Genomic DNA, 22,856 nt, shown 5'->3' with positions numbered 1-22,856 from the left:
TTTTGTAATATTGAATAAAATGCTAACTAAAAATGGCACTGTGTTAAAAAATAATAAGTACTAAGACCTCAATGAGAAAATAGAATTCTAAACCAGATTTTGAGGTTTAGTACAGAAATTCAGAAGTGGAAAAAAAAAAGTTGGTAAAAGCTACTTTTCCTTCTCCATTTCTCCATTTTAAAAAATTATTTAATTTTTTTGTGTTTAGGAAAACTTCCTAGAATTTCAAAACGTATGTTCCCATAGGAAAACTAAGGAAACTCAGAAAATACAAATGAGCAATTTTAGCTCACAAATATATACTTGGCCAAGATATCTGACTTAGAATATTAAAAGAAGCAAAACTATTCTACCTGCTTTGTACCGAATTTTCAATAAAGTCTTTGTGGAGAGAAATATTCGACAACAGTGCAGTTCATTAAAAGCTTGGAGAATATAGGTCTCCACATATAGGTGAAGTTTTTTCTTTTAAAACCAGAAACACGGATTCAGTGTTTCTTAGTAAATGTATTTCAGATTTTTAAGGGAAAAAATAAGCAGATGACTGGTAATATTTTCATACCATTGTTTTCCACTTTACATTTCAGGCTTATTTTGTACAAATCTATGAAGATAATTCACAGAAGTAATCGATATTTTGGGGGAGAGACTTAAAAGAGCTGATATAGAATTTTGCAATAAACCAATTCTTAAGGGTCCATGTAGAACAGTGTGTACGGTGCCATGCTAGTGAAGGGCGGTTCCAACAACTCACTCCTCCTTTAGTGACTCTTATTTTGGTTCAAGACCCAAATGCAACCATCTGTTCTATTATTTACGTAACTTGAAACCACACAGAATTCTTCATTCCTAGAATTTGCCCATTGCTCTGGGTCATCAGGCATCAGACGATCACCTACTTTTTCCCCCCTCAGAATTCTTTTCAGATCTAACTTCCTAATAATGTCTTTGCTAGTGATTTAAAGGCATTCAGAATCTCAACAGAACAGACTACATTAGCTCCCCTTCTACTTGAACGAAACGCAAATGTTAAAAGATTAACTCAAGAAATTTGTACTATTATGATGTTAGTAAATTTTCCTTAAATATGTCATGCTTAAAAAAAAAACAAAAAAACTTGGAATCATCCTTTTTAGAAAAAGAGCAAACATCTGATGCTGGAATAATATATAGGAGCGGCTCTCACTGTGAAACCAAGATTTGCAAAGTCAAGAGTGATCTGAAGCAGCTTCCCTACAACAAACTACTAGTAGCAATGATGACTTGGTTTTGCATCGATAGAGCACACACGGATTTCCAAATTAAGAAACTGGTATCCTAATTTTAGAGGCAATCAGCTGTTTTTAAATGTTCTAAAAACACATGTATATGTGAGGTATATGCATGTATTTTATATACAAAGATATATGAACATATCTTCATGTACATATATATGCATATAAAATGTGAACTTTTTTTAGTGTTTATAATGAACACTATTCCTGCAGCTAAGTCAGTCTACAAATTGACTTCTAAGAAACCAGCCCCAGCATCGATTCTGCATTATGAGCTCTAGTCCTGAGGAATAAGAAGTCGCCTACTTCTGAAGCGATCCCTAGGCCTACGGCAGGTTAGGAGGCCGGCGCCGGCACCTCGATGAAAATCCTAAGGAACTGCTTATTCATTGAGAATCTGGCCCATTTCACTTTAAATGTTTAAATTACTTAGCTCACTTCAAAGGTCACTCTTGATGGTCCCTGCTAATATTTACAGGTAAAGTAATTTTTCGCAACGAAGTAGAGTATATAATGAAGCCTGATAATGTAGTTGCTTGCAATACCAAGATTTTCTTCTTTTTCTCTTTCTTCTTTCCTTTTTTGCCCCAATCACAAATGCAGCACTCCTGGCTGATTAACTGTTGGCGAATTTGCCAGCTTTCCGGGACGGTTCGTACGGCACTCTGAGGATACTGGGTGTCTCCTCCATGACCCTCACGAGGAGGTTGTCGATGTAGTCCTCGAGTTCCCGGATGTGGGTGTCTTTCCTCCGAAGGAGCTCTTTGTGCTTCACTAGCTCCTGGAGGACCTCCTCGTAGGTCAGACCACGATACCCTGCAGTGGCGTCAAAAGGGTTGCTGTCCTGGAACAGAAAAGATGGATCACTTTAGGAGACAGAACATGGGGGGCAAATTCAGAATTATTTTGAACGACTTTTTTGATTTTTCAAACCCTGATCAAGTTTTTTCTGTGTCCGTGGTTAGAACCAATGCGACCGTTCATACTGCAGCTCCTGAGTCCTGAGGCAAGAACTAGGGCAGATACACCAAACTGTAATTCTAAATCCTGCTAGAACCATTTTTTTAAAACACTGTGGACAATGTCCTAATATATGGAATTGACCATATAATTTAGGATTAAGAGATAAAATGTTCTATACCACATGTAACTAAAATAAATTAAAACTAAAGCTCTCTAAGAGTTTACTTGGAAAAACTCTTAAGAAGTTACTGAGAACTGTTCCTTTGGACAATGGCTTTGTCCTCTTGGAATTGCTTCCAACAAACTGTGGTTTAATGTTATGACTTCGGCTTTTTATTGAAGAGGGCTTCAAGGAGCAGCAGTATCAAGTGTGCTTCTCCGCTTTGCTACGAACTGTTCAAGGCCTCCAGCATTAAATCAATGAGCAGCCTTGGGAGAAGCCCCATGGGGGTAACTTCTGTTTTAATGTAGAGGCAAACGAAGCTTTTTCCCCCTGAGGAACCGTCTATTTCCTCCTCCTAGTGCTAATACCCACATAACTTATTTCCCTTTTTGCCTTGGTTATTGGGAAACTCAGAATTCAACTACAATCATGTGAAGGAACCCTGAGGATCAGTGTATCTGCGTCCCTGCCTTTCACTTACTTATTTTGCAAACCTTATTGCTAACCTATATAACCTTATATATAAAAAGGTATCCCTTTTAATACAAAAATAATATAAACAAACAGAAAAAGATGCTGATTTAATTCATTTTTACTACAAGGCACTCTAATAGTAAAAGAAAAATATTTGCCAGAAATTTCATCAAAACAGCACTGGAACATCATCGACAGTGTCTAGGATTTAGATTTCTTGTCATATAAACACCCAAATACAAAGCAGCCACCTTTATGCCTTTTTATACATAGTTCTAGCCTTAAAACTCAACAGCTTAGAAATGGTTTTTATCACTTTTTTCCAAAACAATTCCATTCAGCTTGAAGGAAAATAAAGTTAACACTGTGGAAACAGGCCTGCTCTTGAGGACTACCTGTTTCTGATCTATTCTGTGGAGGATGGAGAACAGCGACTGGAAGGTAAATGCGAAAAGGCCTTTCTCCCTTTTTTTACTTCACTGGGTTAAATTTGTCTTTACTCATTTTCAGGATCTACTTTAATTTGATGTATGCCTCGTGCTCATTAGGAAAGTAAAAAAGTGTAACTTTTAGCCTCTCCTCCTCCAGACACCCCGACTCCGCCATCCAGAGAAACACCTGAAGAGCAGGTGCCAGTTGGATGCTTCTGTTCCCGAAGTCACTCCCTTCTCAAGCAAAAAGGGAAAAATTCAAAACTGCTCCAACCTCATGGAATCTGTCGCGTTTTATAGAGAAGAGAGAGCTCACGCCAGGCCTTCAGAGACTCGGCCAAGCAGAAATGGTAACAGGAAAGCAGTGGGCTCTGCTTGTTTAAAGGAGGAAACCAGGTTGAAGGCACAGTGGGCTGGACAACAGGTGATCGGGGAGGACGGGCGCCGGAAAACAAGGTTCAGGGCAGGGCATGGAGAGGCTGAGATGGGAGGTTCCGACAGACTGTCAAGGATGCTGCATTCTTGCAATGGAAAACGGGAAGCCACTGAAGGTTTCTCAACAGGGGCAGGATATGACTGAAGCAAAGTTCTAGGAAAATTAAAATGGCAGCAGTGGGGAGGATCATTTGGAGGGGCTGAGATTCACTGTAAAGCCGCTGAAATGTTCAAGACAAGTTAGGAAGAGCCTCCACTAGATTAACAGAATGAACAGAGGGGATGCCAATGGAAAGTGAGCTTCAATTCTATAAGACTGTATTTAAAACAACTTACTTTAGCATTAGAAACTGGGGACAGATAGAACTTTTGCAGCTATATTACCTTTGTCCCTAAAAGACATTTAAAAATATTGCTTTACCACAATTCTGGAAACAAGTGTCGGTTTACTTTTCTTCTCTCTTTCAATCTTTTGTAATAATAAGAGTATACACATGACATACACACACACACACACACACACACTCATGTATTTACTAATTTTTTTAATTGGTCATGAGTTTAGAGATATCAACCTTACAATTTCTTAACCACACTCTTACTAAACATTTATTATATTCAGCAGATTTCTATAGAAAACATAAGACACAGTATTGAGGTAAGTATATATTTTTTTAATTTATTAAAAAATAAACTAACTTTCTTACTGTAATCTAAGTAATTCTGCCTAGATTTGAGAGCGATACCGGCCTAGGCCTCATTTCCCTTATCTGATAAATGAGATGTTCTCCACGGTTCCTTTCAACTCTAAAATTTCCTAGTCTACAGAGTAATTTGTTTTCTGAGCTGCATTTTAGAAAAGTAATAACATCCAACTAATGTGATTTCATTTATCTAATAAAACATATACTGAAAAATAGGTGTTCTTGTGCAAATTGCATGGGTTAATGAAAGCGACTAAATGGGTTTCATTACTGACTAGCTGACTGTTTTATATGTTTTCTTGGTTTAACAAAATAACAGCGTCTCTCTAATCTTAATCAAATTACACATATATGAACTCATTTCTCCAAACTAATTAAGTGATGATATTCAGTTAGAAAATCATTTATATTATTATATTTAACCACATCAGCCTACCAGATAATGTGATTAGAAGTTTTTTTAAACATTTCTCTAAAGACAATGATGAAAGACACGTTGGAAAATTCTCATTCTGACATACATAGTTTACATTAATGCCATGATATGAATCAATCTAACCATTTAATCTCTCAAAATAATGAATCATCATCCCAAGATAACTGTTCAATGCTTTAAAGTCATAATCTAGAGTAGAAAAGCCATTATTTGGCTTATCCCTACCCCCACCATGACCATCTAATACTTATGTACAGACAGATTTCCTGGAAATACATTTCTGACTTTTTTAATATATTTTCCATTTATCCTTTTATGTGAAAATTTTCTCCCAAATTTCTGCATCAAGTTTCTAGGCAGGAAAACATCTTAGAAACACATGTACTATAAACTATATTCTGGAAAAGAATATAAAATAATTAAAAACAGTTTTGTGCTTAGTTCCAGGTTTTATCCCATATTTGAAAAGCATTTAACCCTTCTAATTTTAGGCATAAGATTCTCAAACTGACTGATATACTCAATACATATGTATAGATCTGCGTCTCCTTTTGTTGTTGACATAGTTCCCCCCAAAATAATAAGGATTAATATTAATCCATATAATAGGATATTAAATAATTTTCTGGTCACAAAAATTATTTTGCTTGAAGAGGAAAACTCTCAGGCAAATACAAAAATTGCTTGTTTTTCCAAAAGATAGTTCTAAGACTGTCCTCGGAAAAACTTCTAAAATTGAGAAACCTCCAAACTGGTAGAGACTCAAGTAACCCACAGTGGGACTCCGAACTACTTAATATTTACTCCCGGGGCTCCACACAGATAGCACATGTGTTCTTAAGATGTCTTCTTATATTGCAATTTAATGTAAATTTGTCTTTTCTCTTCCCCTTTCACAACCAATCCTTTTGTCATTCCCACCCAACCTCTGTTCAAAATTTCCATATGCAGATATCAGCAAATAGGGAGTGGGTGAGAGATCAGCAGAATTATTACACGAAGTTTCCCGATCGGAATTTTAAATAGCAGACTTGTACAAAAGACTTCAGAGAATTCCTAGTGATCTATTTTTACTTCACAGAGAGCCTCGCCTTTTAAACTAGGAAATGTATATTTTTTGCAATATTTAAATTTCAACAAAAGCAAATTATCAGGACTCAAAATAACTGGAGATTTAAAGAAAGGTTGTCCTGGTAACCAAATATTGGTGGGGCACTAACTGACATCCAAGGCAGCTCGAGGAGAGAGAGAGAGATAAGAGGAAGGCTTGGCATTCTCTGATCATCTCATTATTGTTCTAATGAGGAACTTTGCTCTGGGAATATCATCTCAGCTACTTTCACATCTTTTGTCCTACTGCCTTCATCTCCCTTTCAGTTCTTAATTAGGCCTTAAAGAGCTCGCACTGCCCTTTCAACTGGCTACTGGTCCTGTTTAAACACTGCGCTTTCACAGACAGGTGTTGGCAACAGCATGGAAGACATACAAACTTAATTACAAAATACTACGTCCAGAAGGGGGAAAAAATAACTTGGTGGATGGCTATTATCGGAGAACTTAATGTAAATTACTTCAAACATCTTATAATCTTCAACACAAAAATCGTTCAAATACTTTCCCTCAAGAACGCTCGCTAGAAGGATGAGCTGTCTCCTCTTAATTGTATCCTGCAGTAAATTAACAACACCTAGTAATCCTTTCACTGTCATTTAGAATAGTTAGTATTCCGGAGAAAAATAATCACACATCAAGGATTCTTTTATCACCTTTAAATCCTTTAACTAAAACAATTTTCACATTTTATTTCTTTAAAGAATTCTAAGGATGCTTTTACAGCAATAAATTACAAGATTGGGAAAAGTACATTTACAAGCACAGAGAAATTGTAATTAAGGTTACTTAATAAACAATAGCTGCACATTCGATCGATTTTTTGATGTTGCATTTTGTTTGAGATTAAGTAACTGCCTGATAGAATTCATTTTACTATCTGATCAAAGGCTGGCTTCATATATTCTGACATTTCTCACCAGACTGCCATATTCTAAAGACTTGAGTATTTATGAAACATCAAAACTTATAAATCATTTACATAAAACAGCAAAAACGCAGTACAAAGTCCTCGGCTTCTACAATGTTTTCTACATTCTAAGTACAAATGACTACATTTAGAATGGTTTATACACTACGCCACACTGTCTTCTAGGCATATCACATCACAGAAAATTGTGATATGTTACTGCTTTAAAAAATTCTTATTATACATCTGGATCACACACATTAAGGACAGATGGTTCAAACAGCAACCACCAGCCTTTTGGAATAAAGACTCTATTTCTGTTATTCAGTGAGAATTCAGTTTTCTACCAAGAACATGTGCCCATATTTTTGTAAAGTAACTTACTCTCTAGGTCTGATGCATTTAGAATTAATTGACTGAAGATGCAGTGGAACTCAGAACAGAGAGTCAAATCTGGACTTCAAATAATAACAAAATGAAGTTAAGATATCTGAACGGTCCTTGCAAAATCTGTGAGTTAATCCGGCTGGTCGCTTCCAAGCCTGTTAATATATTTGGTTTTGTTTGGACTAAGAAAGTAAGTGTCCTAAAGGTCCCTTCAAAGCCTCTCCCAGTTAACTAGACCTCTTGCCAGGATGCTTTCCTTATTGTTAATAAGGCAGTTTTATTCTTTCTTTGATTTTTGCCACAACAACAACAACAAAACTTGTTCATTTTCTCCACGTGCTCTTATTTCCTAACCATAAGGTTGACCTTGACATACAGCCTTCACGTCCATTTTAAAACAATCTGTAAACAAAATATGTGGATTCTAAATTGGCTTCAATGAGAACGATCATATTTGCTTGAATTTCTACAGATCATAAAGTCATACCCTAATCGTATATTAAAGACAAAGCTAGAATTTTGCCTTTCTTCTTTCGCTCCAGATCGCCACATTAAACTATAATCCAAAGGTAACTGGGGGATTGGGGATGAAGGTCTTTTTAAAAATGTGTACCAGACAGGAGGCAGGCTTGTGGCTTCTCTTCCCGTAATGCACTAACCCCTCTATAACTTACCGGGATTTTCCTGAGCTCCTCATTACTTGTCGGATTCATATGAAAACTAAGGAACAAAAGACAAACACAAATGTTAAAAGTGTATTGCACAGTCCACGTGGTTGAGGAAACATAAAACAGAACCTTTCTAACCAACACTGCAACATCCTCAATGATGTGGATGAATGAAACTTAACCCAGGATGCAGAAGAAAAACAGTATTTACTCAACACTGGAAAGCAGCTACAATTTTAAACCTTAAAGGAAAACCCTTCAGTTATTATCAGAACTGAAGAACTGTACCTCTAAATGTATAATTTCTAAAAATCTTTAAACTTGAGTGATTTTATCACTTACTATTCACTTTATACACACACACTCACCTGAGGCGCTTCTGATATAAACTGTGGAGAATTCAATAAATTTTAGTCGGAAAGACTGTAGAATGCCAGAGTTAAAGCCATCTTTAAAAAAAATTATATAGGCATTAGAAATATTAACTTTTAAACATTATCCTATCAATGAGAATGAGTTCAGAGTTGTATGAACTATTTCTGCCATTAATGTGATTTCTAAGTAAATGGTCTTCAAAATTTCAATACCCAAATGGACCAAAACAAGATGGATTTCTTCCAGGTGGAGAGTAAGAGAACATCACAGCTGAATGCTGTAATCACTTTCTTCTTTGAAACGTGTCCATTAGGAAGGGACTGCAACCAAAAAGAGGCTAAACTTCAAAGCCATCTGATGAGTAAATATTTCATCATTGCTATTCAAGTTTAACTTTTACCCAGCACTTAAGAGTATTGGACATTAGAGCCTCTACAAAGCCTTACTGTCCTAGGAACCTTTTTATCCCCCTCCTCCCTCCAAAAATACTTAACTGTAAAATAGACATTTTTTTTCATTATCTGTGTTTTATCAGCCAAATAATTGGGATCCTCTGAAGAAATTCACTCCAACTTCTGGTGGTACACACGGAAAGTCTGAACACTGGCTATAACAGCTGGACAAACTCTATTCCTACAGGCACATGTCCCAAGCTATAAACCCATGGGGCACACTTGTGTTTCTGGCATGAGAGAAGGCCTCATATATCCAACATTTCATTTGTATGACTAAGATTCATAGTATGAGCTTCCCCAACTGATGACTGACCTTTTCTAGCAGAACTCCTGTGGATAAGTTTGAGTACTTCAGTAGAGCTGGGTGACATGGTGGAGAAGATTAAAACGTATTTTAATTACCCACAAATGAACACCCCAGCAACAGGCTAATGCAGCTGATCCACCTTCTCATCCACAGTCTTTATGGTGTTCTGGATGGTTCCAGACGAGCGTCAGTGGACCAGCAAAACCCTCAAGAGCCTGACCAAAGAGTGGCTTAAAAGAAATTAACAAAAATAAAATCCAAAAGCCATGATCATATGGCACACACAGGCCTGGAGAGCTGCGGGAGCGCCTGCTAACACATGGGGTGCCCGTCCTCCCTGCTTTGCAGTCCAAGGCAGTCAATGTCAGGTTAGTCTTGGAGGGCTAAGTCAGAGAAAGGCCGAAGTCAAGGAAAAAGGAGGATTTAAAATTACACAGGTTTGGCAGAGAGAGAGAAAGCAAGCATGCGTGCTCTGCAGATAGATGTGTGGCCTGGGGCTGCGAGACAGCAGGGCCATTGCAGGACATGGAAGAGACCAGAACACAAGGCTGTGCAGAAGCAGCAGCTCTGAGGGCTCTTGATGTAAAAAATGGGGCTCTTGGACCTGATCCCTTAGAGCAGCGGGCAAGTTTTTGACAATTTCAATCTCTCATAAATGCTATTTAGACAGTTCGTGTCCGGTAGCATAACCCATAGCGTTACGGTTGACAACAACGATGACTGTATGAATATCACGAGCAATATTATGAGTGTACAAATATCATCCTGTGTCTCAGGAAGAAAGCATTGAACTGAGAAACGGAACTGCCGGCATTATATTTATTGTAATAAAGGTTTTTTTTTTCAAAAACAGACATGGAGGACACAGATTTTACCCGAATCACAAAACTATCAGTATGTAATATCCAGGAACTTTGGCCTGTGGAGCCAAAGCGAGACTCAGTGGTGGCCGGGAAAATGTCTGCGATTCTTATACATGCTGAAATCACAAAGGTCGCCTCCGGGACGGGGCAAGGGCGTCGTGCGCAGCCAGCCCAGCTGCCCCCCCATGGCTGCCAGCAGTGTGCAGAGCAGAGCCGGGGGACAGGGCCCTCGCCCGGGGCATTGTCTGCAATCCAAAGGCACGGCCCCTCCCTTGTGGTCGGCTTTATTTTCACACACTGACGTGTCAAGCACATGACACACTCAGTCATTCATGGCTGCCTTTTTTGATCTGTCCTTAAGGGGGGGAAAAAGAGTTAACTGAACTGGACTGAATTAGCTTGGTGAAAAATAAAATGTCTCTATTTATCGAAGTGTGGCACCAATTTGTGTTATCTTTCTCTTTGGACTGCGGTCCTCCTGTCAGACAAGATACTGAACAATGCGGTCTGACTGCTCAATGAGTTGCTCGCAGGTTAAGGGAAATGGCGTTTTTAATCAGGTGTGAGAGAGACAGTGCTCCTACCGAAGAAGTCTATACAAATTTCAACTTCATGATTAAAGAAAATTAATTTTCAAAGTCAAAACCGGAAGGAGTTTGGGGGTGACAAAGAACTTCAAAGCAAATTTTAAGCTGACGAAAATATTTTAAATTTGTATTTTCCAAAATATTTTAAGCTAAGAAGGTGTTTTACCTGAACATCTGAAGTTTTTATGTCAAAGTTTATTTTTTACTTCCTGATTATCTCCCAAATTTTAAAGACTTTCCCAAGTAAACTCTATTTTACAAGTTTAAATGAATACTGTTCAAATATATTTCAAGAAATCATTAGGTCTCTTTTATAATGTCACTTATCAGTTTATTGTGAAGTTAAAATACCGAGTAAGGAAATAATTGGTGAGAACTTGAAACTGTCCTAAAATAGCTGCTATGGACCAGCCTTCCACAGAGAGGCCACAAAGGCCAACCAACCTTTACAAAGTGATAAAACTAACCACTACACGAATCACTAAGGCAGCTGGCTGCATTCGTTTTCTTCTTTGTCCTTCCTTTTCTCTACCAAATATATTCTTTGAGAGCAAGAGTACCTAAGAAAGAGTAGAGACTATTGAGAGTGAAAACGTATAAAGTCCTTGTCAAGGAAAAAACCCAAAAGCCCCACCAAAGAACAAAGCTGAGTAACGGTCTTGTTAGCATCAGACAATGCAAACTGTGCAAATTCCTGGCTCTAGGACCTTCGATCTTTCAGCGAGAAGTCACTTAACCACACTTGAAGCTCTTCTGAAGGCATTTAAAAACAAGTGTTATTACATCTTCCATAATATCTCTTTCCAAGCCCCATTATTGCTGAAATTATAAAGCTAAATGCATTTTTTGGCCTATACCTTGGCCCATTTTGTGTTTAATAAGGGAATTCAAGCTATTCACAAAATCCAGGTGACCCGCCTGGCTGAAAGGGGGCGGAGAAGGAAGGGAGGTGTAGCACAGAAGTAACTTTTTCAGACACAATTCAATTCCTTATTGTGTACAGGAAATTAGTATAACTTTGAACTATCACAGAAGAACTTCTAAGATCATCTGCAAAGGACACTATCCTACTGCTCTTGTTTAACTGTGAGAGTAGACACTAGAGACCCAGGGCTTCCTCTGGTGATAAATGTAGTTGGGAGCGGAGAACTCTAATGTAACGGAAAACTTTTAAAGAATCGGAAAAAAGGAAAAGGAAAAACACCGCAGTGACAGTGAAGCAGGGGCAAAGACCGACAGTAAGCCTTGCGACGACTGGTACTTTATTGACTGTAACTGTGCTGACAGACCCCCTTTCAGAGCACCTCACATGCTAACTCACTTAATCCTTGTAACGTGCAGTTTTTGTTTCCATTTATGGCAGCAGAAAGAGGCACAGAGAAGTTAAGAAGCTTACTCAAGGTAACACAGTTATCAAGGGGCAGAGTCAGGATGCCAAGAAACGCAGCCGGATTCCACAGTCCAAGCTCCTTAGCCAGGGGCTGGGCTTCTTGCCCTCACGTGTTCTAAACCCTCAGTCCTGCCCTGAGCTCAGAGAAGGTTTGCTTCGGGGAGCACAGGATCATTTCCTGAGGTTTCTCCCAATCAGAAGTGACTAAAAAAACTCCAAGACGATCTTAAAAGAGGTAGAACACGGGCTGCAAAGCAGCAGGTTTGGAAAGAACTGTGCCCGCCGTCTTCTGTGTGCCCTTGCTGCACCGTCTCTGCCCCTGCCTGTACCCCAGAAGGCTGACGTCCGTCACTGCAGAGTGCAGTCCTCTGGGCCACCTTCCCCAGTGGCTTCCAGTTACTCTCTGGCCCTGGGTGGCACCTGCAAGGCAGTGGAGACAGCAATGGGGGGCAGGGGGCAGGGCATGTATTACCCCCAACGCCCCGTCCAGCCCCCGCCCACTGCTGCCTCAGGCCCTCCCCGCTGTGCTACAGTTTTAAGCGGTAGCTTAGGTCCCTTCGCACCTAACACAGCAGTCCCTTCTAGACACTGCTGGCTCCTGGGGCTATACTTCCCATCCTCTTTCCCTTAATCCCAGGCACCCCTCTGTAAATGGCCTCTTACTAAACGTTCTTGAGTTATCCATTTTGAGTATGTCCTCTGGTTCCGGCTGGGACTCTGTAACTGATACAGGAATATGCAATAAATACCATAAACTATTAACTTCGTAATAAAAAGCAGTTAAGGCCAAAGGTCTGTCCTATTTATCTACTGAAAAGAAAGAAGAGAGGGCCAAAGAAAAACAATATCCCACAATTATTCGTATGAATTACCTACACTTCCCTTCCCCTTCAACTTCAGGCTTTTGCTCTCCAACTGCTTATTTTAACACTCTTTTCCTTCTTTCCAGGGTATACACCATCTTCTACCTTGTAAATGATAATTCACATTTACGTGCTGGCCACAAAAAAGTTCCCAGCCTTCATTTAACAACACTTCCCACATTCACAGAGCCAGAGCACTTTATATTCAGAATTATTTTCGATTTCAAATTACATTATTCAAGACTGCTCTTGCGGTTTTGAAATGGCGTAATTGCTTAAAGTGACTTGAATTTGAATAATACCACCTCATATTTATATACTACTGTACAATTTGTAACACATTTCCCCAAACTGAATTTCTCTAGACACATTTCCAAAGGAAAAGTAACCAAGGTGGGAAAACGGCTAATCATGGTCAGGTCCATTCAATCAAAATCGCTTTTGATCCATTTCGTCTTCTGATTCCCCCACTCGCTCCCTCTGAGGGACCTCCTTTGTGGACCCACTACCATCCCAATTGTTCCCTCATCCACTGTGTTTACACACTTCTCCCCCCAGAGCATGCTGACAACCTGTTACCCCTCCTACGCTGCCCCATTTTTTATTTTGCCAATTTCTAATCCCTCCTGAGTAACCCCTGCTGACTTTGTTACTCACGCACCTTCTGTAATCTGCAACGCACCCCCCACCACCAACACTCACTGCTGCTTTTATAAAGGTCACCAACCAACTATTTTTATCAAAGGCAACAGCCTCATTCTCTTTAATCTCTCAGCTCCATCTGATTCCAATGACTCTCTATCCCTTTTTGAGACTCTCTTCTGTGATATCTGGTAGCTGAGATTTTCTCCTACGTTTCCAATTACTCCTTTTCCTTGTCATCTTTGTCTTCTCACCCCTGCAGGAGAGACACTGGGTGTTTCTTAAGGTTCTGCTTTCAGACCCCTTTGTACTCTACCTTGGTCATTTCATATTCTTCCCCCCACTTCCCCTGCCAAAGCGATATGGACCAGTGACTGCTCAATCTTCTGTTTTCCCCTACAGTTGGGGGATACCTTTGAATACCACCTTTACAAATTGTTTAAAGTCTCAGACTGGATATCCTACCTGTACCTCAAAGTTAGCATGTCCCAGACTACCATCACCTTGACTTTGGTAACAGTTTGGTCTGATTTTCCAATTTCTGGCATAACCAAGTCTCCTGGTCACCCAAGGCAAAGCCTTCAGGGATGTACTGGACTCCAGCCTTCATTCAGCTTGAAAGCTTTTGTCTCATCAGTAAGCTGCCGGATTCTCCCCATTCAGCTTCTGGACAAGGATCTCTCACGTTTCCTTGCTACTCAGGGTCACTACCACTTTTCTGATCACAAGACCACATCACCCGCAGCCCAGACTACTGCCAACGGCTTCTTACCAGTCTCTGCCAGTCCTTCCTTGTCCAATCCAGCCTAAGCAAAAGAGCTGGGCAGGACACTATGAAGCTCAAGTCTAACCTTGCATTCATCTGTCAAAAAACTCTGGCCTTCAACTTCCTCCTGAATAACAAATTTCTTAGCCTGGCTTTCAAAGCCTATTGGCTTTGACTCAAATGATCTCTCCAAACTTATTGCTCATTACCTAGTACCCAGGTAAAACCTACTTGTTCCAAATTTTAAATTTTTAATGAGGAAATAAGAGATGCCACCTATTTCAAAAAATTAGGATTGAAAGAAGGGTAAAAGAAATGAATATGAAATGCTTTTTATGACAAAGTGCTATTCTAATGTAAAGTAAGTAAACCTAGACACAGACCTTACTTCTATCCTTCATAAAAATTAACTCAAGATTGACTACAGGCTTAAAGGTAAAACATAAAGCATGAAACTCCTAGAAGATAACACAGGAGGAACTGCAGATGACCTTGGGGATGGTTATAACTTTGCAGATAGAAAACCAAAGGCATGATCCATGAGAGAACAAACTGATAAGCTTAACTTCATGAAAAATTTCTGCTCTGTGAAAGGCATTAAGAGAATGAAAAACAAGTCACAGACTGGGAGACAATGTTTATGAAAGCCATCTGATAATGGACTGTTATCCAAAATATACAAACAACTCTTAAAACTCAACAATAAGAAAACAAGCAACCCCATAGAAAAATGGGCCCCAAATCTCAACAGACAACTTCACAAAGGAAGTGATATAGATGACAATAAACATGGGAAGAGATGCTCCACATCATATGTCGTCAGGGAAATGCAAATTAAAACAACAACAAGGTACCATTACACACCTATTAAAATGGCCAAAATCCGGAACACTGACAACACCAAATGCCGAAGACGATGTGGAGCTCTGACTCACTGCTGGTGGAACTGGAAAATGGTACGGCCACTTTGGAAGGTAGTTTGCAGTTTCTTACATACCTAACCTACTTTTTTTTTAAAGATTTATTTATTTGTTTGTTTGAAAGAGAGAGTGTGTGTGCAAAGGGAGAGGGAGAGAGGAAGAAAGAGAGTGTCTTAAGCAGACTCCATGCTGAGTGAGGAGCCCGATGTGGGGCTCAATTTCGACCTCGAGATCATGACCTGAGCCAAAACCAAGAGTCGGACACTTAACTGACTGTGCCACCCACGCTCCCCACTAAACATATACTCTTAGAATAAAATTCATGCACAATGACAACGGCGCTCCATAGTATTTACCCAAAGGTTTTGAAAATTATGTCCACACAAAAACCTACACAGAGCTTTATTCCTAATTGCCAAAACTTGGAAGCAACCAAGACGTTCTTCAGCAGGTGAATGGATAAATTGTAGTACATACCAACAAAGGAATGTCAGTCAGTGCTGAAGAGATGAGCTATAAAGACAAGGAGGAACTTCCGATACTTATTACTATGTGAAAGAAGCCAATCTCATAACACAGGCTGATGAGTCCAACTATATGACGTTCTGGAAAAGGCAGAAACTATGGAGACAGTAAAAAGATCAGTGGTTTTCAGGGTCTGGGGGAAGGGAATGATCAACAGGCAGTGCACATGTGACTTTGAGGGCAGTAAAAATACTCTGTATGATACTGTACAGGTGGACACATGTCATTATACATTTGTCCAAACCCAGAGAATAATGTAAACCATGGACTTTGTATAATTATGATGTGTCATTATAAGTCCATCAACTGTTAGAAATGTGCCACCCTTGTGGGAGTGTTGATAATGGCAGAGGCTATGCACGTGTTGGCGGTGGGACACTTATAGGAACTCTCTGTACTTTCTACTCAATTTGCTATGATGTAAAATGGCTCTAAAAATAAATTTTATTTAAAGTTTGCCTTTTGTGCCTCTATCTTCGTTCCTGGGTTCCCCACTCTTTCTGCTATAAATTACTTGAAGAAAAGAATGGTATTTCATTAATCTTTTCAGTCCCGGCATCTGACCTAAGTATGGCAGATGCTTAACAAATATATATTGAATGAGTCAATAGCCAGTGCTTAATAAAAATCTCTAAGAACTGGGCTAATAGTTGACTTGAGCAAATCGATGGTAGGTCAATATAAGTTTTAACAACAAGATATCACGTCCTCAAAGAGCAGAGGAAATTGTTTTCGCTGAGTAACAAAGATTAATTATATCTAGACCAGATAGTATATTAATGGAATGTTTTTCAGTTCTTTTTAAGATAGGAAGAATTATTCTGATACTTACAACTGCTAATACGAATTGAAGTAAGTTTCAAACTGCTGACCTACAATAAAATCAATTCAACTGGCCAGTTCATTCACTTTACCAACCAGGTCTACCAGTTTAGGGATTTCACCACAATACAGATGAATTTTGAGATTTTTCCGGTAAATCCTGAAAACATTTATTCCACAAAAGCTCAATGGGAAAGGAGTTTAAAGAAATGTCCTTTAATGATCCTCTTTCTAAAAGCCCTTAAAAATAAGGTGTCCAAAGAGAGATCCCACTAACAAACACAACCCATAACATATTTCAGTTTTATTACACATGCAAAAGGGCTTAAGAGTCAAGGTACAACTCAATATTGCTTCTTCCTTCTTTTTAGGGAAAGAAAAAAAGTTAGCACAAATCAAATTAATGATATTATAGATTAAAATATTACATTATCTCTCCTGGGACTGGGCACACACACTGAATACCTGAATAGAAAAACAAAACCTAATACATAAATGTCTATGGGGATTAACTGTAATTTACTTATTAATATTCTCACAGGATGTCTTTCATGAGATCTCATAGGCAAGACAATTAAAAATTGTGGTCAGTGACACGAGAGATCATGGACAGCAAATTCAGAGCAAGCTGCTTTTCAATCATGAATAGTAATGAATATGTCACTAAAGAAGTCCTAAAACTTGATGACTTAAAGAGATCTATGAAGCTAAGACATATTTCATCAAGAGTATCATATTCAATCCAGTTTAAGTTACCATTTTCTCCTGGTGAAGAAATGAAATAATTACTTTAAATACATTTCTAAGTTTCCAAACATAAGCCCTATGGCTTGTGTGATCAAGGCCAACCCAAGTACCCTGATCAGCCCTTTCCTGTAAAAAGCTGAGGGCTGAGGACAACCTGGGCACAGGGAACTCCTCCATGAGGGGTGGGCAAGGCAAGTTGGCCCTGGGTCCCTTTGGCCAAGGTGAAGAAGGCCGGAGAGCCCACAACATCCTGGACCAAGGGCACTCCAAGCTGGAACCTGGGACAAAGCCAAGTTCTGGAGATGAAGCCATAGTGTCCTCTCACCACCAGGAAGGCCTCCAATGTTCCAGAGCAGCCTGCAACAAGGCCGCTGGCCGGAAAGCAGCCACTTCCCCAGCCTGTCATCTCTGCTGAGTCTTCAATGAGGGGCTTCCAAGGCAGCCAGACCAACCGGGGCCCCTCTGTTAGGTGACACGAACCCCAGACTCCCAGGCATACTCCTTGGAGGCAGAGCTGCTGGGGTGACTGGGAGATTTCTGGCCACTCAACACCCTCATCTGAGAACCCCAGCCTTAAAAACCATTCTTGGTGATCAAGAGCTGGTTTCATGGAGCTAAGAAATTATAAAATTTTCCTGGAAAAGAATATATTGTTTCGCATAAAAATACACCCTCTAACGCCTCCAGAAGTTGATGAATATAATTTTATTGGAAATTACACATTATACTGTATGCCTCAGCCAGCTTTTTCTGAATGGTTCTTTATTTAAAAAAAAAAAAACCAAAAACTAAGAACACTTTAAACACGGGCACCCACTGATTTTTTGAGTGTACCTTGTCACATTTGCAAATTTCTGCTGCCACAATAACTTCCCCATTGTCCTGTTCCTACAAGCTATGTAAATAAAATTACTTTTCACTGCAAACAGTTTTTATTCTGAATCTAAAAATCATACTTAGAAACAAGGTCTCACTGGCATCTTTCTTTGATTTCTTGAGTGTCTCTTCCTATTCAGGGCCCATATTATATATGTATTACTCATATCACTATTCTCTGGGTGTCCCCAAAATTGGTTTTCCATCACACCACTCATAGGCCAAACTATCTTTACACTTACTATAGAATTAGGTGCAAATTCTTCATTCTGATGTGCTACATTCCCCTTAACAAGGTAGTTTCCACTGCTACCTCCGACCTTAACAATTTCAGGTAGGCTGGGTCCCTGATAGCCACTTAAAACACACATTTCTAACGCACTGCCTAATCTCATTATAATCTCCATTCATAAAAGCACTTTCCTCTCTGTCTTCATAGGTCCATCTTTTGAGACTCTGCCAATTCTACCTTTTCCGTGATGCCTAGACTGCCTGACCTTGCCCATTTAATCTCCTGTCATTTGTAGCTCTCTGAGCATTTACTAACTGCATCACCAATTAGGACAATTAATTACATATTTTGTATCTACCTGTCTGTGATCTAAAGACAGATACATCGCCTGATGCATCTCTGTTAACAATTCTTATACAAGACAGGAGAGCAATGTCCATACCTTATTATTAAGTTCTAAAACTAATATCATTTTTTAGAATGTTACCCTAATACATATTGCCAACTTGTAAAGGTAAAAGGCACAAAAGGTGACATTTTAAGACCCTACCCATCCCTATTATTCCATAAAAGAAATTGATGGCAATACAAAAATATCTTACATTTAAATCCTGGTTATAAGTATATTTTCTCTTAAGTGAGGAATATTTTTTAAAACAGGAATGACAGAATATTAAAAATGAAATTAATATTATTTCGGGCATATTAAAGAACCTTGAGTTCAGAATTACCTCAAGCAGGATCTTATATTCTTAGTGAAAACCTTAGAGAAAAGAAGGCACTCTCCCTAACAAAGAAAGACCCTACCTTCAAATCTTGGTTAGAAGGATACACTGGTGCCTGTGTGAATTTCCTAAGGCAGAGACCCTTTTCCCAAAGATGACTCTGGAATGTTCTTAAGGAGTCTTCCATAAGTAGCATTTATCCTTCTTATGATGAAAGTTTGAACTGTCTTCTTAAAACAATTTAATCTAAGCTCAGCCATGTGAGTTTAGAAAAATTTCATCATGACTTAAGGAAAAGCCAAATCTTAGCTGTCTAGCCTGCATTGTCCTTACTAGCACTAGGCAAGAATTTCTTAACACAGGATTTTATAGAAATATTGATTAAAATACCTTTCCCTTGTAAAGCAATGAAACAAATTTTCTACTTAATACAGGGAATATTTTACTTAATCTCAATGTGTTTAGTTTATCAAAGATTATTACTGAGCATACATCTTGAAAGAAACTAGAAAAACTACCAGGTTTATTACTTTCTGCCAAATATATATGTCCTCTACCGGTCAGTGAGAAACATGAGCTCCTAAATTCTACTTCAAGTTGAAAATACATTATTACTTGGAAATAATTTAGCTTATTTAAAGCAATTATTACATATTCTGGAGACACAGTGCAATTAAGATCAGAGAGAGAGCTACCATTTCCGGCTCACCCTGTGGCAAACCACCCTCAGTGCTCTATGTGCATGACACTATTTACTCCCTCCTAGAACATCAAGGTTACCAAGGTCACCAAGGTTGTTATCCCATTTTACAGCTGAAATAAAAAAAAAAAAACCCGAGGCTTAGAAAGGTTAAATAAGGTCATACAGCTGGCTATTCAGACTCAAATCCAGACCCGAGTCCAAAATTTGAACTCAGTACCTATCCTATACTTCCTTTAGAACATTCTACTATTACTATATTTACATTTTCACATTATATTATAACATCTCTGAGGGGAAGAAGGTAATCAAATATATTTTCTGAATCAAGTATTAAATTATGTTCAGTATGATTCTCATTTTTCATTTATTTGGAGCATTTAATTTTTTGAAAATGAAAAGATCTGTATGAAACAAAATATACTGTAGACCTCCAGTCAACAAAATATGTGATGAACCTGAACACCCCCAATCCCACTCCAGGATTCTAACAAAGAGGTCATTATACCCAAGGCAGAGGCCCACTGCAGGGCGCTCGCTAATTGGCTCCTTGGTAGCCTAAAGCAGCAAACACACTTCCTCAGGAACCTACCAGGCACGGAGTACAGCTCCACGACTCCAACTAAGAAAGAAATGGTAGAATTACCAAATAGTGAGTGAAGAGCTAATGATACTAGAGTACTTAGTCATTATTTATAAAATATTCCTTCAAAATGCATCTTGCCATGTTTTTAAACAAGCTTTCTGGTTATTCACTGAAATAACTGTCTATCCACCCATTCTCCAACTTACATCTTTGATGGTCAAGAACAAGCTCAAAGGCCTCTTCCTTGAAGAAGCATTTCTGAATTTCTAGCAAAGTGTTCCTTTACCTTTTCTACAGTAAATTCTGTCTGACACAATTCCTTCTGCCTGGAATATGGGTCACTGCTTACACGTTCCTGTCCCTCTCTTGTGTAGTTACTAGGACTTTGGTCCTCTATGAATTCTGTCTTCAAGCCACCACCCCCAAGCCCTGGCAGGGCTCCACATACATGTCTGTTAAAACAATTTTTAAAAACTGGCAACTTGAATTAAGCTTTACTTTAGGCTGAGCTGATTCATGTAACTGCTATTTAAGTGGTATTAGCACTTTTGTCAAAGAGATTTCTAAGGTTAAAACAAATACATAAAAAACATACATTGTTACCTGACATAAGATGATACATTATGTTTAATATAATACATATTTATAGATCACATTTTAATATTATATTACAGTTATGTCATATATTAATACTAGAATATATCTAACACATTGAATGAAAGAGCAATAATTTATCCTTAAAATACAAGTTCGAGGAGACAAATGTCAAACGCCTGCATCCCAGTATTCTTAGAAACTAGCTAAATGTGTCAAAAGAAAATCATTTCATAATCAAATCAGTTGCTTTATTTTCTATCGCCACTGCTATTTAGAAAACCCCTTCCACAGGTACCACTACTACCACTGATTAAAATATAGAAACAGTACATGTATTTCAAAAGTTAAAGCTTTATTGTTATGGCAAAAAGTAACCGCAGGTGATGTGGTCACAGTGGCCCAAAAGGAAGGGTTCTGAACACTGAAGCAGGGCCTGGAAAAGTAGAGTTCACAGAAGTAGGGCTAAATATAAAAGAAACAGAAGTTATTCTCTTGTGAGAAACTAACAAAAGGGGTCCAACAGGGACAAGATTTAGTAAAGCCAAAACTGCTGGAGAGAAATACATGTAGTAATTACAGTTCTAAGGTGAGCACACTTTAAATGCATTAAATCCATAAGCAATTACTGAAATTTGCACTGTTGTGTTCAAAGAAGCCAAGTGTGTTTCAGTATTTAAAAACAAACGCTCAAGAACTGTACTTAGTGTGCTGATTCTAACTTGCTTGTCTTCAACAACTCAAAATACATAATTTCTATCTGTAAAACAAAGTTCTAAAATAAACAAGACAGGACCTCTTAAAAAAAAAAAGAAAAGAAAAACTCAAACCTCTCCCATCAAGATGAAAATGCCAACTTTGATTCAGAGACAACAGACTTGACATTGTTGCTAATATGGATCTTCTCTGACTCACAATGGGGGTTACATCTCAATAAACCCACTGTAAACTGAAAATACTGTAAAATGAAAATGCATTTAATACCTCTAATCTACCAAACATCATTGCTAACCCAGCCTATTTTAAATGTGCTCAGAACACTTACATTAGGCTACAATTGGGCAAAATCACCTAACGCAAAGCCTATTTTATAATAAAGTGGTGGATATCTCATGTAGTTCATCGATACTGTACTGAAAGTGGAAAACAAGATGGCTGGATGAGTGGAGAGTAGTTTTAAGTTGTCTGCCCTCTCGATCTCGGGGCTGACTGCAAGCTGCGGTTGCTACGGCTGCCCAGTCTCACCAGGGAGAATCCTATGGCATATCCCAGGCCTGGGAAAAGATCAAAATTCAAAATTCTGAAGTATGGTTTCTACTGAATGCATATCACTTTATCACCATCGTAAAACTGAAAATTTGTTAAGTTGAATCATTGTAAGTGGGGGGACTGTCTGTCCATTTACAATGTGATTTCATCAACTTTAAGACACTGATTAAAGACACATCGGAATACTCATTGTTTCTTCTCCTTTACCCATCCCCCACCATTCCGACCTCCACATACAAAAGAAACACATGTCCAAGATGTTCCCTTCTTTTCCATCCTCACTGCCAAGTAACCTCCATCAACTCTCACCTTCACAGCCCTGCTAACTTTCTAACTAGCTTTCCTGCCCCAAGTCCTCCCCCTTCCCATTCCTGTCCCCACCAGACTCTCCCATGCTACAGGGCTATCTAAGATGTTACTCCGATCATATCACAGCCTAACTTAAAAATCTTCATGGCTCCCCACTGCCTCTACAACGTCCAGTCCTCAGCATGGAATGGAGACCTAATATTTACATGCCCGTTTCTATGAAGTCTAAGAGCAGGAATTTATATTCTACTAACCTCTGATCTTCTTATATAGTAAATAATCCAAAAATAACACAAATGAAAGTGTCATTTGATTATCAGACCTGAAATTCAGAAAAAAATCATCTAG

At 38.7% G+C, this 22,856-nt stretch overlaps 1 protein-coding gene across 2 annotated transcripts in view; it reads right to left on the bottom strand.

The window, feature by feature from the left end:
* Positions 1-206: 206 nt before the first annotated feature.
* The window catches only part of RAB11FIP2 (RAB11 family interacting protein 2), a 39,124-nt gene continuing 16,474 nt past the window's right edge, over positions 207-22,856 (bottom strand). For both annotated transcript variants that reach the window (XM_080822572.1, XM_080822571.1), the window contains exons 4-5: positions 7,962-8,007; positions 207-2,118 (exon numbers count right to left, since the gene is read on the bottom strand). In XM_080822572.1, the coding sequence (XP_080678698.1) occupies positions 1,891-2,118; positions 7,962-8,007 (274 nt within the window). In that variant the 3' untranslated portion in view covers positions 207-1,890. The remainder of the gene's footprint in view (positions 2,119-7,961; positions 8,008-22,856) is intronic.

This window comes from Martes martes (genome assembly GCF_963455335.1).
Source record: "Martes martes genome assembly, chromosome: 14".
Taxonomy (NCBI): Eukaryota; Metazoa; Chordata; class Mammalia; order Carnivora; family Mustelidae; genus Martes; species Martes martes.
Note: the sequence above shows the minus strand (reverse complement) of the source record. Positions and strands in the feature narration are given on the sequence as shown.